Source organism: Hemiscyllium ocellatum, chromosome 45 (genome assembly GCF_020745735.1).
Source record: "Hemiscyllium ocellatum isolate sHemOce1 chromosome 45, sHemOce1.pat.X.cur, whole genome shotgun sequence".
NCBI classification, from domain to species: domain Eukaryota; kingdom Metazoa; phylum Chordata; class Chondrichthyes; order Orectolobiformes; family Hemiscylliidae; genus Hemiscyllium; species Hemiscyllium ocellatum.
The window spans coordinates 32015357-32030544 of NC_083445.1; the positions used below are offsets into that span (position 1 = coordinate 32015357).

A 15188-nucleotide genomic window follows, 5' to 3' on the forward strand; every position below is an offset into this window, starting at 1 on the left:
TCGTCCTTGCGACAATTGGAACCATCGAGATGTGTATCAGACCCTGAGGTGCCTCTCACCCTTATTTGGATCGGCTAGGTGTACCCAGCACCTCCAGGTCACCCTGCCATCAGCATGCCAATGCCTGGTTAGGCCGGATTGATCAGGGTGATCAAACTTGATCAACCCATTGGAAGATACTCAAGACGGGCGGCACGGTGGCACAGTGGTTAGCACTGCTGCCTCACAGCGCCTGTAGACCCGGGTTCAATTCCCGACTCAGGCGACTGACTGTGTGGAGTTTGCACGTTCTCCCCGTGTCTGCGTGGGTTTCCTCTGGGTGCTCCGGTTTCCTCCCACAGTCCAAAGATGTGCGGGTCAGGTGAATTGGCCAAGCTAAATTGCCCGTAGTGTTAGGTAGGGGGTAAACGTAGGGGTATGGGTGGGTTGCGCTTCGGCGGGTCGGTGTGGACTTGTTGGGCCGAAGGGCCTGTTTCCACACTGTAAGTCTAATCTAAAAAAACCCTCCCAAAAGGGCAGGACGACTCTGGAGTATGAGAACCACTGCAAAACCATCCTTTGGAATGGTAGCTCTAGAATAACCACCAAAAAAACAAGACACCTATGAAACCACCAGGGGAAGACCACCAGACAACATCAGCACTTGGAGGCCAGCTACATCCTAGTGTGGTGGTTTACCATCATCCAAACTTAAGTTACAGCATAAGGAAAACTTGTAGTGTTTATCATTAATACTTGGTGTAAGAGTTGCTCTAATATTAATTGTGTCAAATAAACAAATATTATTGTTTTACTTTTATTAAGAGTCACCTTACAACTCTTTTGCCAGATATGAGAATTCAAGCAAACTGTGGAGATGTAACAGATGTATTCCAACACACCTCTGACTTGCGTCACCCGGATGGTGGACAGGCTTTGGGGAATCAGATGGTGAGTTACTTGCTGCAGTGTGCCTAGCCTCTGAACTGTTCTTACAGCTAAGGTGGTGAATCCAGTCAATGGTACTCCCCCTTGATGGTAACTATTGAATGTCAAGGGGCAGTGGTAAGGTTGTCTCTGACTGACAATGGTCATTGCATGGCATTTGGGGGTTGCTAATGTTGCCTGTCAGCCCAAACCTGGATATTATCCAGATCTTGTTATGTTTAAACATGGACTGCTTTAAAATAATATGGATAACTAGCTCAGTGATATTACCACTATACCGTCATCCTTCAATAATTTTGTGGTGAGAGCCATATTTCTACCACCTTGTGCATGTAAAATAAAACTCACTCATTTTCCTCTAAATAGCTAGCCTACCTCTGATTTTAAGGTTATGTCCCCTTGCTGTACAATCCTACCAGCAGAAAGACATTGCTCGTTATCTAGCAGTTTCTTTCAAAATCCTAAAAAAGACTCAATCAAATCACACCTTCGCCTTTTAAGAGCCCAGGGAATAAAAACCCAGTTTATGTAATCTCTCAATCTAATCCTTAGATCACTGGTAAAATACAGATGAACAACTACTTGAGAACACAGAACCTGAGCACTTCACCAAATTGTTTTTTGCAATAATGTTCGAATGTTGCAATGCACTCCAACCCAGGCTAATATACCTTTCACAGGTGTGCTCTCAGGGCTGCACATATTTAAGATACTGTACAGTAACAAAAACAACGTTTGAAAGGAAAGAATTTATTACAGGATTGAGACAGTATCTAAAAGAATGCAAGGTCCAGGTCAGAGGAAGGAATAAGCAGTGGAATTCACAGAGATCACTGCTGTAGTTAAAGTGAGGGTGGGATAAATCGGTTCTCGTCTTCAACTACTGAGATGCAGGTGGCTACTTTCAAATCTCTTCCCCTCACTTATGTTCGATTTAATCTCATCCCCCTCTGAAAACGGTCTCTAGTAGTGGCTAGCAGTGTTCCTGGGCTGATATCTGAACAAAAATCCTGAGGGCCAGTATTAATCCTGAGGGCCAGTATTAATCAACACTTGGATGTGAACATTAGTAACTTTGCAGCTGACATGAAAATTGACGGTCTTGTTGACAGCGAAAAAGATGGTCTCAGTCTGACATTGATCAGCTGATAAATTGGGCACAGTAATGACAGATGATAAGTGAGGGCATGCGTTGTCAGAGGTCTAATAAGGGAAGGACATGCACAATGATAGCAGATCCTTAGGGAGTACTGAGGAACAAAAAGGACTTTGGTGTTCAAGTCCTGAAGATATCAGCACAGGCTGACATGGTGGTGAATGAGGCATATGGGATGCTTGCCTTCATTATGTAGAAGATCAGAGGAAGGAAATCCCATCACAAAGTATTGGTTTGGCCACAGATGGGATAGAGTGTGCCGTTCTGGTTGCTGCCCCTCTGGCAGGGTGTGACTGCACCAAAGGTGGCACACAGTGGAGATTCACCAGGATGCTGCCTGGCCTGGATGGGCTCAGTGTGAGGAAAGTCTAGACAGACTGGGCTTGTTTCTCCTGTGGGAGGATGTGACAGAGGGATATAAAATTAAGAGAAGTATATACAGGGGAGATTGTGAGAACCTTTTCCCCATGACAGATGTCAGGGTCTTGGAGTTTGATTCGTTATTGTCACATGTACTGAATACAGTGAAAAACATTATGATTTGAAGATGCTGGTGCTGGAGTAGGGTGGACAAAGTTAAAAATCCCACAACGTCAGGTTATAATCCAGCAGGTTTATGTGGAAACACCAGCTTTCGGAGTATATTCCACAACAGGCTGATGAAGGAGCAGCGCTCCGAAAGCTAGTGCTTCCAAATAAACCTGCTGGATTGTAGCCTGGTGTTGTGGGATTTTTAAACTGTAAAAAAATGCTGCTTTTCATGCTGCACAGACAGGTCGTACCATATAAAGTGCAGCAGGGTAACAGAACAGAGTGCAGAATACAGTGTTACAGCTGCACAGAAGGTGTACAGAGAGAGATCAATACCAACATCTGATGTCTGATAACCAGAGTGAAGCAGCTGCTCTTCAATCTATTCAGACATTTATTCAAACCTTTTCACTTTCTGCCTGATGGTAGGGGGTGGCAGAGAGTATAACTAGCTTAGGAGGGGGGTCTCTGATGATGTTGGTTGCTTTCCTAGAGCAGCAGGAAGTATAGATGGAGTCAATGGATGGGAGCTGAAAATGTGTTGCTGGAAAAGCGCAGCAGATCAGGCAGCATCCAAGGAGCAGGAGAATCGACGTTTCGGGCATAAGCCCTTCTTCAGGAATCTTCTCCTGAAGAAGGGCTTATGTCCGAAACGTCAACTCTCCTGCTCCTTGGATGCTGCTTGACCTGCTGTACTTTTCCAGCAACACATTTTCAGCTCTGATCTCCAGCATCTGCAGTCCTCACTTTCTCCTCAATGGATGGGAGGCTGGTTTGTGTGCTGGTCTGGGCTGGGCTGGGCTGTGTTCACAACTCTGTCATTTCTTTTAGTCTTGAGAAGAGCAGTGTGATGCATTCAGATAGAATGTTTTCTCTGGTGTACCTGTAAAAATTTATGATTCTTTATTAACATGCCAAGTGTCCTTAGCCCTGAGTACGGAGAGGCTTTACTGTGTGTTCTTGACCACAATGTCAGTGTGGGTAGATCAGGACAGATTGTTGGAGATCAGCAATGCTAGGAACGTGACATTCATGACCATCCTTGTCACAACACCTTGATGTAGCAAGGGGCGTACCCTCCACTCTGCTGCATGAATCAATGACTAACTCCTTCGTTTTGCTGACGTTGATGGAGAAATGGTAATTTTATACCATGCTGCTAAGCACTTCATCTCTTACCTGTACTCTGTCTCGTCACTGTTGTAAGTTGGATCTAAGACAATGGTGTCGTCAGCAAACCTGTAAGTGGAACTGGGGCAGAATGTGGCCACACTGCATTAGTGTCCAAGGCTGGACAGCAGATGTTTAAGGTGAGGAGTTGGTGGTTTCGAGGGGATTGGAGGATAGTAGAAATGTGGAACGCACTGCCTGAGAGGGTGATGGAGGCAGGTACTCTTACGACATTTAAGAACCACCTGGATGAGCATTGAAAATGCCAGGACACAGCAGGCTATGGAAGAGGAGCAGGTAAATTGCATTAGTGTAGTTTGGTACTTGGTGGGCCAGAGGGCCTCTTTCTACACTGTAACTCTAGGACTCGACAAAACAAGCATTTCCCACTCTTTCCCAACCCCGACAGACCCCAGTCAACTAACATCACAAAGCAGTAACTTCCAACTGAATTAATGAGGAAGTAACACTGTCAGTTCTGCTATAACGCAGTAGTTCTGGTGCAATCCCGTGTTATAAGAAAATCGTGTAATAGCAGAGCCATTTAAACTTTTAATGGGGCCAGAATCACATTATAACCATTCCATGCTTTAAAACTTTGTGCTTTAGAAAAAAATTAGGGACAATGTTAGAGTGAATCTGTGTTAATGAAACATGCATTATAGTGGAACGAACTGTAGCCCAGTTATGGTGGACAGTAGCAAAACAAAGGACTCACTACCCATTTCCCTTAATGGGGGCTTATACTGTGGAACCTACATTAAAATGAAAGTTTAAAAAAAAGAGTTCTTACTGGGCAGAGTCTGAATCCATAAATGTCAGTTGCAACATTTGTTCATTGCAAATCCAGTAGAGAATGCCAAATGTAATAAAAGGAAAAGGAACATGGACAAAGAGATAAAGATCAAGGTTTTTTTTAAAGAAAGTTGAAATTATTTTTGTAAATATCTCCAACAATTAACATGAAGTGTGCAGGATAATATTCAGTGCCAGAGAAGCTGTCAGCTGTAACTGAGACTTAGACCATAAGACATAGGAGCAGAAATTAGGCCATTCAATCCTGGCTGATCAGTTTCTCAACCCCTTTCTCCCACTTTCCCCCCGGTAACCCTTGATCCTCTCGATACTCGAGAACCTATCTATCTGAGTGTGAAATATACTCAATGACCTGGCCTCCACCATCTTCTGTGGCAGTGAACTCCATCGATTCCCCACTCTCTGGGTGAAGAAGTTTCTCCATTCTCCAAGGCCTTCCCTTTACCCTAGGGCTGTGTCCACGGGGCCTGGTCTCTCCTGCCAAGGGAAACATCTTCCCAACATCCACTCTGTCCAGGCCATTCAGTATTCTGTCTGTTTCAATTAGATCCCCCTGCCCCATCCTTCTAAACTCCATCAAGTGTAGACCCAGCATCCTCAAAATGTTCTTCATATGTTAAGCTTTTCATTCCTGGGACCATTTTCGTGAATCTCCTCTGAACACAGTCCAGAGCCAGTATATCCTCCTGAGATACTGGGCCCAAAACTGTGTACAATACTCCCAAAGACCCGCATTAGAGCCTCCGAAACACATCGCTGCTTTCATATTCTTATCACACTTAAAATGGATGAGCCCCAATACTTTCTGACATGTTTTACTGAGTATCACACCATTCCATATCTTTGAATGACAGCATGAATCTCAACAAAACATCATACATTTCTACAACTGCAGGCAAGCTCTGACACCTGGGGTTTCAGGTTTAAAAGTGCATATGCAGCTGTCAGGAGTTACAGAATCTTCACTGTTACAGTTCACAGAAGAGCTGGCACTACACTGATGGATCTCAAAAGAAGGTTATAGCTCCATCTGGTGAAGATATTGCATGTGAAGGTTCAAACCTATATTTAACCAGCAATAGAGCTGAAAGCAGAATTCTCACCCAAACCCGGTCAAACAGTGAGCTGGTTTTGAACGGTACATCGTGCTGAATTGATTCCATGTCAAAGTACTGTTACAGGCTACAATACTACACAAAATACACTGAACAACAGACTTTGCTCTGAAAAAGTTCAAGAATTTACTGTTTAAATTATTTTTGAAGGAACTGTAGATTTATAAAAACAGTTCTCAACGGGAGAGCACACAGAGGGGCACGTAAAAGTGCTGTTGTAGACTTGAGCCTAAGACATCAACTCAAGAGATTGTGCGCGGGTAAATGGAGCACTCATTTCATAATGCAGGCTGGTATCATAAAGCCATAGCGGCCTACAGCATGGAGACAGGCCCTTTGGTCAACATGCGACCGAAATGTCCAGCAACACCAATTAAGTTTCCCTGCACTTGGCCCATATCCTTGTAACCCTTTCCTATCCATGTATTTGTCCAAATGCCTTTTAAATCTCATTGAGTGGAATCACCTCGAGGTTGAAGATTTAAGTGTTCCTCCAGAACCTGGACACAGCTGAAGTTATCATTATTATAGGAAGTGTTGTGGCAGAGAACTTCAGCTGAAGTCCTGTCTGCTACTCCCAGATGTTGAGGTGGACATTAAAGACGTTACAGCGTAACTGGAAGCACCAGGAAGGTTCTCCAAAAGGACGTCAACACCAAAAGCAAACCATAAATTCACCAAACAGCTCAGGGTTTTTACCAGGACCTCTCCGAGCTAAATGGCTGCTGTTCTTGCCTATGTGACTACCAAAATAATACACAACAAAACAATAATGGCTTCAGCCACTTTGTAAATTTAAGGTGAAGGGTGGAAGGTATAGGGGGGATGTCAGGGGTAGGTTCTTTACCCAGAGAGCGGTGGGGGCATGGAATGCACTGCCTGTGGGAGTGGCAGAGTCAGAATCATTGGTGACCTTTAAGCGGCAATTGGATAGGTACATGGATAGGTGCTTAAGCTAGGACTAATGTTCAGCACAACATGGTGGGCCGAAGGGCCTGTTCTGTGCTGTATTGTTCTATGTTCTATTATCACAAATCAATACATCAAGTTCAGTTCTGTGTGCCTTGAACAATGACTGACACTCTAATTCAGACAATTACTGAATATTCAAGAAAAACTCAAGGCAAGCTCCAAGAGGTTTGTGAAATTTCAGAGTTTTCAGATCCTTTCTTCCAGAGTGGAGGACTCAATTACCAGGGGTCAGGAGTTCAAAGTGAGGGGGGAAAACTTAGAGGAGATATACCACCCTGGGCAACTGGCTGTGTGGAGTTTGCACGTTCTCCCAGTGTCTGCGTGGGTTTCCTCCGGGTGCTCCGGTTTCCTCCCACAGTCCAAAGATGTGCGGGTCAGGTGAATTGGCCGTGCTGAATTGCCCGTAGTGGTAGGTGAAGGGATAAATGTAGGGGAATGGGTCTGGGTGGGTTACTCTTCGGAGGGTCGGTATGGACTTGTTGGGCCAAAGGGCCTGTTTCCGCACTGTAAGTAATCTAATCTAATCATATATGTAGAAAGTTCTTCATGCAGAGGGTGGTGGGTGTCTGGAATGCATTGCCTGTGGAGATGGTAGGGCTGGGATTGATGTATCTAAACAGATCCCTAAACGGGCAGGGAGCAGAGGGATATAGATCCTTAAACAATAGACAGCAATGGACACAAAGGGGTGCAGGATTGGAGGGCCTAAGAGCCTGTGTTCCTGTAACGTTCTTTGTTTAAATGTTCTCTGCTCTCTTTGATTGCGTTTTTTTTTCAGGAAAGGAAAATTACAATAATGTAATTGGCTCAATCCAGCTCTTACTGGTTCACCTGGACCATCTCTGACACCTGCTTCCCCTTCCTAGACCTCTCCATCTCCAATGATGACCAACTCAACACTGACATTTTTTTTTTTTACAAACCCACCAACTCCCACAGCTACCTGGATTACACCTCCTCCCATCCTACCTCCGGCAAAAATGCCATCCCACATTCCCAATTCCTCCGCTGTATCTGCTCCCAGGAGGACCAGTTCCACCACAGAACACACCGGATGGCCTCCTTCTTCAGAGACCATAATTTCCCTTCCCACTTGGTTGAAGATGTCCTCCGTCCCATCTCATCTACATCCCGCACCTCCGCCCTCAAACCCCACCCCTCCAACCGTAACAAGGACACAACAACCACCCCCCCCCCCACCCCAACCTCCCCAGTGCTCACCTTCCACCCAACCAACCTGCGCATTAACCGCATTATCCATCAACATTTCCACCACCTCCAAACAGACTCCACTACCAGGGATATATTTCCCTCCCCACCCCTTTCCGCATTCCGCAAAGACCGTTCCCTCCGTGATTACCTGGTCAGGTCCACGCCCCCCCTACAACCCACCCTCCCATCCTGGCACTTTCCTCTGCCGCCACAGGAACTGTAAAACCTGTGCCCACACCACCTCCCTCACCTCTATCCAAGGCCCCAAAGGAGCCTTCCACATCCATCAAAGTTTTACCTGCACATCCACTAATATCATTTATTGTATCCGTTGCTCCCGATGTGGTCTCCTCTACATTGGGGAGACTGGGCGTCTCCTAGCAGAGCGCTTTAGGGAACATCTCCGGGGCACCCGCACCAATCAACCACACCGCCCCGTGGCCCAACATTTCAACTCCCCCTCCCACTCTGCCGAGGACATGGAGGTCCTGGGCCTCCTTCACCGCCGCTCCCTCACCACCAGACGCCTGGAGGAAGAACGCCTCATCTTCCGCCTCGGAACACTTCAACCCCAGGGCATCAATGTGGACTTCAACAGTTTCCTCATTTCCCATTCCCCCACTTTACTCCAGTTCCAGCCTTCCAGCTCAGCACCGCCCCCATGACCTGTCCTACCTGCCAATCTCCCTTCCCACCTACCCGCTCCACCCTCCTCTCTGTCCTATCACCTTTACCCCTTCCTCCATTCACCCATTGCACTCTCAGCTCCCTTCTCCCCAGCCCCCCACCATTTATCTCTCCATCCCTGAGGCTCCCAGACTCATCCCTGATGAAGGGCTCCAGCCCAAAACATCGACTCTCCTGCTCCTCGGATGCTGCCTGACCTGCTGTCTGACCTGCTCTCAACTCTGATCTCCAGCATCTGCAGTCCTCTCTTTCTCCAAATCAACAACACATAAAGGTGGTTCAGAGAATTCTGAACGGATTGTACCCTCAGTGAGCTGTGCCAGGGTGAAGGCAAATATAAGACATAAATCTGCTGCACAGTCATGGGGAGTGTCAATACAGTTCCCAGTGGGCACAGGCCCATTGCACATAGCATCCATCTAATTCACAACTCAAGTTTTTATACTGGAGCCTGCAGAAGTAGTTCCAAAGACTGTAAGGGGTCAGAGTTCACTATCCGGCACATTTTGGTTGCATTTATATTTAATTATTACCCCACAGGATGGGAGAGACATTAGCTGGGCAATCATTTACTGTCCATCCCTAATACCTCATTTGTGGGGGTTTGGAGTCACACACAGATCAAACCAGGTAGGGAGGTCAGATTTCCTTCCCTACGCACATGAGGGAACCGGATTTTATGACAAGTGACAACTGTTTCATGATCATGAGACTTTTATTGAATTAAAATGACACCATCTGCTATGGTTGGACTCCAACCAATATCCTCAAACCATTAGCCTAGGGTTCTGGATTACAAATCCAGTCAGATTATCATGGCCTCCCTACATTAATTATTATTATTATTAATTAGCACTTTCTACAATAACAGCACACTCCCTTTTGAGCAGCTGACTTTGCCTGCAGCAAGTTTAGGTTTGAAACTGGGCCAGGATTCCTTGGTAAGATTTGGAAAGTTACTAGTAAAAAAGTCACCAGTGCCAAACATGCTCTGTGCCTGATCGGAGAGTGCTTGATGTAACCACATTCATTTAACGGTTTCCTGTTGATCCACGATAGAAGAAATCAAGTGCTGATTTGTGCCACATGACCAATGCAGTTCTGTCTCAACGTCCCAGTCCCAGTCCCAGTCCCAGTCCCACAACACAAGCTGTTGCCAGAAGTACCAGCTGATCTTTTTATTCTAACTGCACGCAGGAACACACAACGTTCATCTTATACTGCAGATTCTTCTCCAATATAGAGGAACTTGTACTCAAATATTCAATCATGAGTGTGAATTCGGAATGACTCTTGTCCCAATCTAGTGTGGAAGCACGTACATCAATGCTGCTATTAGAACGGTGATGATAAACAGGCGTTCATACAAAATCCTTTAGCATTGAAACATGGCTGAATAATCGACACTTGCGTCCTGAAAGGCGACAATAAGCTCAAGGGTTATGAGGATTGCAACAATAATGACGTTAAAAATCTGGGTTCGAAGGAGAATTGTTAAAATAAGAGGAGCAGTAGAGAGATCGAAAATACACTCCAGACGGAGTGCCCTAGTCATTGTTCACCACTGTCAACGAGGGTCAGAGGAAGAAATCTGGAGTTGTGGCAGTGATTGTGGAAGGCGAAAGTGATGCTGGAGATCAGAGACAAGATTAGAGTGGGGCTGGAAAAGCACAGCCAGCCAGCATCCGAGGAGCAGGAAAAATTAACGTTTCAGGCAAAAACTCTTCATCAGGAATGAGCCCCTGATGAAGGGCTCCTGCCCGAAATTTAATTTTCCTGCTCCTCGGATGCTGCCTGACTGGCTGGCTGTGCTTTTCCAGCCCCACTCCAAATCTTGGCAGTGATTGTATAAGGCAGGCCACACAGAATTAGATTTGGAGAGCAAGGCTGTAGTGAGAGTCCACCATTAGAGAATGTGAATTTGGTGTTGAACAAGGATACAATGAAAATCAACAAGCACAGGGGAGATGGATGAACAGGCTCTACGATATAGAGTGTAGAGCAGTTCTGAATTAAGTTCATAGGAAATGTAGGCAAACAGTCCAGCAGGCAGAGAGATGAAACAGTTTAGTGTGGAGGTGACACAGACTGAGAGGAGAGTTTCAGTTGTAGACAGGCTGAGGTATAGAGGCAGCAGCAGGTGCTGATGATATTGGAGAAAGTAAAAAGGTTACAAGGTCAGCTGGGAACTGAAGGGGATGACGGAGCAGTGAACAAGATGGTTCAGCCCTCAGTAAGAGGGTAGCGAAAGTAACAAGTTTGTCTTGGGGACCAAGGATGAGAATTTGATCCTCACACTATACAAGAGAATATTGAATCATTTAGTGCAGAAGCAACATCATAATGTAACTGTCAAAAACTCAAGGTGTCCCATTCAGCACCAGAAACTGAAGGAGAAGTGAAAACCACACCAAAGAGCAATCAGTTATCATTTCAGTTAAACTGTGTTGAAGGCAGGTGTACTAGGACAGAAAAGACAGATATTTATAAGTGGTAACAACTAATTCACACATTCATCTGGTGTGCAACTACAATCCTCAAATCAACTCCAGCACATTATATGGATCTACTTAGTGAAGCACAAGGCTCTCACACTAACTCATTCAGTGTATTTCACTGGTCACAGAGATCAATGTCAAATCACTGCTAACACACACTTGGCAAATCTAATGTCTCATGTCCCATTTCTTCTGTTCTTCAGCAAGCTGTGGTTTTATTCCACAGTGCTAAAGGAAGTCAGAAGGTAGAAAAAGCAGCTACACTGATTAATAAAGCCACTAGCATTGAACTACAACACAGAAACCCTGACCCATATAGGCCATTCGTAAATCTAACCAGCAATCAAGACGCTGGACAAACGGGAGTCAGATTTGGAATTAAGTTGCTTTGTGTTTTTTTTAAAAAGCGGTCAGCAGTAACTATCAGACTGTTAAACAAACCATGCACTCAGAAAATGCAAAGTATCATAGATAGAGCAAATATTGTACAACACACGAAACTTAACCCGGATGAGGAACCGTATCCAGCCCATCTCTGCTCATCCCTTCATAACATTTTCGCTGTCTCTGATCAGAAGGCCAGAAAGGCTCTTCAACGATTCCCAAATCTTCACCTTTACCTGCAACAAACTTCCTAGCCTTACCAATCTGAGATTTCACTCTTTCGTTCTGCCGAAGTGATTTACAAGAATGGTTCAAACTATGAGAAACTTCAGTTATGTACTTGTGCATATGACAGAAACACATGGGCTGTGATGGGACCAGTCAGTGGAAGGTGTGTTTTGGGTGACAGGGGTATGTGTTAGAAGTGTGTTAGCTGCTTTGAAAGTAACCTCTAATTTATGTCTGTTGTCTTGTCCCAATCTCAATGCCGTTGTGTCTAAGAAATTCACACTTTCTTTGTGTTCTGGCTTTAGATTTGATAAAAAGTGTTGGTTATTACAGAGAATATTAATGACTTGTTCTAATTCTAGATCAAACATCACATATATTAAAATAAATACACTTTACCAAATGACTGCTGCATTTTAATAAGTCAGTTAGCATGAATCAAAATACAGACACCAAAAATCAAGGAATTCTCAAGAGCCCTACAAAACAAGATTGCTGTTTCCTTATTGAGATGTATTTTAAGCTTGACAATATCTTTTCAACTGGTATAAATTAGACAAGTTTGCTCATTTAAATTCAACATCAGTTCAAAGTATAAACCAGTCCTGAAAGTGGAGAAGTACCTGTGAAAGGAACCACAAAGTTGTGGAGTTGAGAAAGACCCCTTGAGTAACTCTAACTGGAGGCTGGGCAATAAAGATAAACAACTCATTGTAATACGTTTAGGAACACCACTGACAGGAAAATCAGAGACAATGAACACACAGAATCTACAGCATACATGCAAATTAGTCACTTTGGGGGGAAATAAAATTAAACTACTCCCTCCCAAATAAATGTATTTTCATGTTAAGTGCAAATTATAGCCCCTGTGCATCTGAACAAACATATGTCCCCACCCAATAATTACTTTGGAGAAAACACTATTATCTGACTGGATTTCCAATAATTACACGGGCTGTTTTTTTCCTTTTGACGAGCTGCAGCGAGCAGGTTTATTAGAAAATTAACTACACTTTAATACAGTTAAAAATTCCAACTCCCACAGAATATACCGGAAAATATCCACAATTCAAACAGATGTTGCACACTCACTGTTTGTGAAAAAAACTTACTTTAATTTCAATCTGTTCCTCCATTTCCTTATTTTTGATTGTAGTATATTCTTTCTCAAGTCTGTAGGGCAAAGTCAAACAGCATCCCTAAATAAACGTACATGGATAGAAAGCAGCCTCCTCCTGCCAGCACTCTATCACAGGAGCATCATGGATTTATAAGGTTACTAATCACTTTTCCCATTCAGCATCTCTATCCAGTCAAAGTTCATCAAAAGCAACAAGATATTTTTCCCACATCTTTCTCAGAAAGAATGTACACATCACAAAATTGCACCCGAGTCTATCACACTCATCGCCAGGAAGGTGGTATAAAAATGGTAGCCGCTCTGCAAAAGTCACACCCAAAGCACATCGGTTACAAGATGACTTTTGATTATTATCCATCATTTAGTCCCACTTTGGGGGAGGCTGGGACATCGCCCCACAGGCAAGTCTGCCACAAAGCATTCAGCACCCACGGCTTCAGTTAATAATAACACCTCCTGGAATATTGCTGAAAAAGACATTTTATCAAAGCATTTTGTCATGCACTCAAGACAATTCACAAGAAATATCAATATAAATGTTTTAATAATCAGGAGAGAATGTTGATTGGATGGCCAGTAGACTTGGATTGGTGGAGACATCACCATAGATAATGCACCATGTCATGCAAACTGACTTGTGAAAACCAAATTTTGCTTGTGAGGGTGCAATTTTCATACAAGACGTTCAAATGGGAATGTACCTCTTCCCCGCCTCCCCTTCATTCCTTCACGGGATGTGGGCATTGGTGTCAGGCCATCTCTAATTGGCCAGAGGGCAGTTAACAGTCAGCCACATTGCTGTAGGTCTGGAGTCACACACAGGCCAGACCAAGTAAGGACATTTGTGAAGCAGATGGGTTTTACAATCCAATTGACGGTGGATTCATGGTCATCATTAGATTTGTCATTCCAGATTTTATTTTTTGAATTGAAATTCCACCATTTGCCCTGATGGCATTCGAACCAGAGTCTCCAGAACATTGCCTGGGTGCCCGGATTAAGTTCAGCGATAATACCACTAGGCCATCACCTCACCGTGCCCTGCTGGCCGAGATGGCAAACACCAGGAAACTCTCAGCAGCCTGGCCAACGTACATTTGCAACAATCCCCCACTATGACTCAATCTTTGCCAGGAAGCAAAGGCTGGGTTGGTGAGTTACATACTTCTTCATTTTCTTGGTGTTGTACTTGACCTGGTAAGCTTTCAGGACCAGTTTGTCGGGACAGCCATCAAATTGCTGAGGAATCACCTTCTGAAAGTGCTGCAGAGGAGAAACAGATGGAGAAAACATCACTCCGCTATACAGGATGGACTGGCTGCAGTGTCATATCCCTCAAAAGAATTCTCTGCCTCCAACAGCCTCGGGTCAAAAATCACACTACATTAGGTTATAGACCAATGGGTTTATTTGAAAACAGTTTTCTGAACACTGCAAAAGTAGAGCACCTACACTTCCCCCCTCACCTTCATCCAAGGCCCCAAAGGATCCTTCCACACCCATCAAAGTTTCACCCGCACTTCCACATGTCATTTATTGTAACCGTTACTCCCAAAGCGGTCTCTTCTACATTGGGGAGACGAGACGTCTCCTGGACACCCGCACCAACCCCACCACCCTGTGGCTGAATACTTCAACGTCCCCTCCCAATCCACCAAGGACATGCAGGTCCTGGGCCTCCTCCATTGCCACTCCCTCACCACCCAACGCCTGGAGGACAAACACCTCATCTTCCTCCTCATGACCCTCCAACCACACGGCATCAATGTGGATTTAACCAGTTTCCTCATGTCCACTCCCCCCCTCTTATCCCAGTTCCAACTCAGCACCACCTGTCCATCTTCCTTCCCTCAGCATCCTCCTCTCCGACCTATCACCACCTTCACTCTTAGCTGGGAATACGGTAGGTGGAAGGAGGTGAGGGTGAAAATACCCTCATTCCTGAAGAAGGGCTTATGCCTGAAACATCGATTCTCCTGCTCCTCGGATGCTGCCTGGCCTGCTGCGCTTTTCCAGCAACACACTTTTCAACTCTGGTCTCCAGCATCTGCAGTCCTCACTTTTTCCCTGGGAAGATTATGTCCATGATATCAAAGCCCATCTTGTCTACCTGTGCATATTGCTTTCCTAGAATCAGAGAATCCCTACAGTGTGGATACAGACCATTTGGCCCAACAAGTCCACACTGACCCTCTGAAGAGTATCCCACTCACACCCATTCCCCTACTCTATTACTTTACATTACCCCTGACTAATGCACCTAACCTACACATTCCTGAACACTATGGGCAATTTAGCATGGCTAATTCACCCTAACCTGCACATCTTTGTGATTGAGGGGGGAAACC

At 44.8% G+C, this 15188-nt stretch overlaps 1 protein-coding gene across 12 annotated transcripts in view; it reads right to left on the minus strand.

The window, feature by feature from the left end:
- The window catches only part of LOC132836039 (EVI5-like protein), a 313206-nt gene that overhangs the window by 140165 nt on the left and 157853 nt on the right, over positions 1 to 15188 (minus strand). For all 12 annotated transcript variants that reach the window (XM_060855265.1, XM_060855263.1, XM_060855261.1 and 9 more), the window contains 2 exons: positions 14006 to 14103; positions 12812 to 12872 (listed from right to left, as the gene is read on the minus strand). In XM_060855265.1, coding sequence (XP_060711248.1) covers positions 12812 to 12872; positions 14006 to 14103 — 159 coding nt within the window. The remainder of the gene's footprint in view (positions 1 to 12811; positions 12873 to 14005; positions 14104 to 15188) is intronic.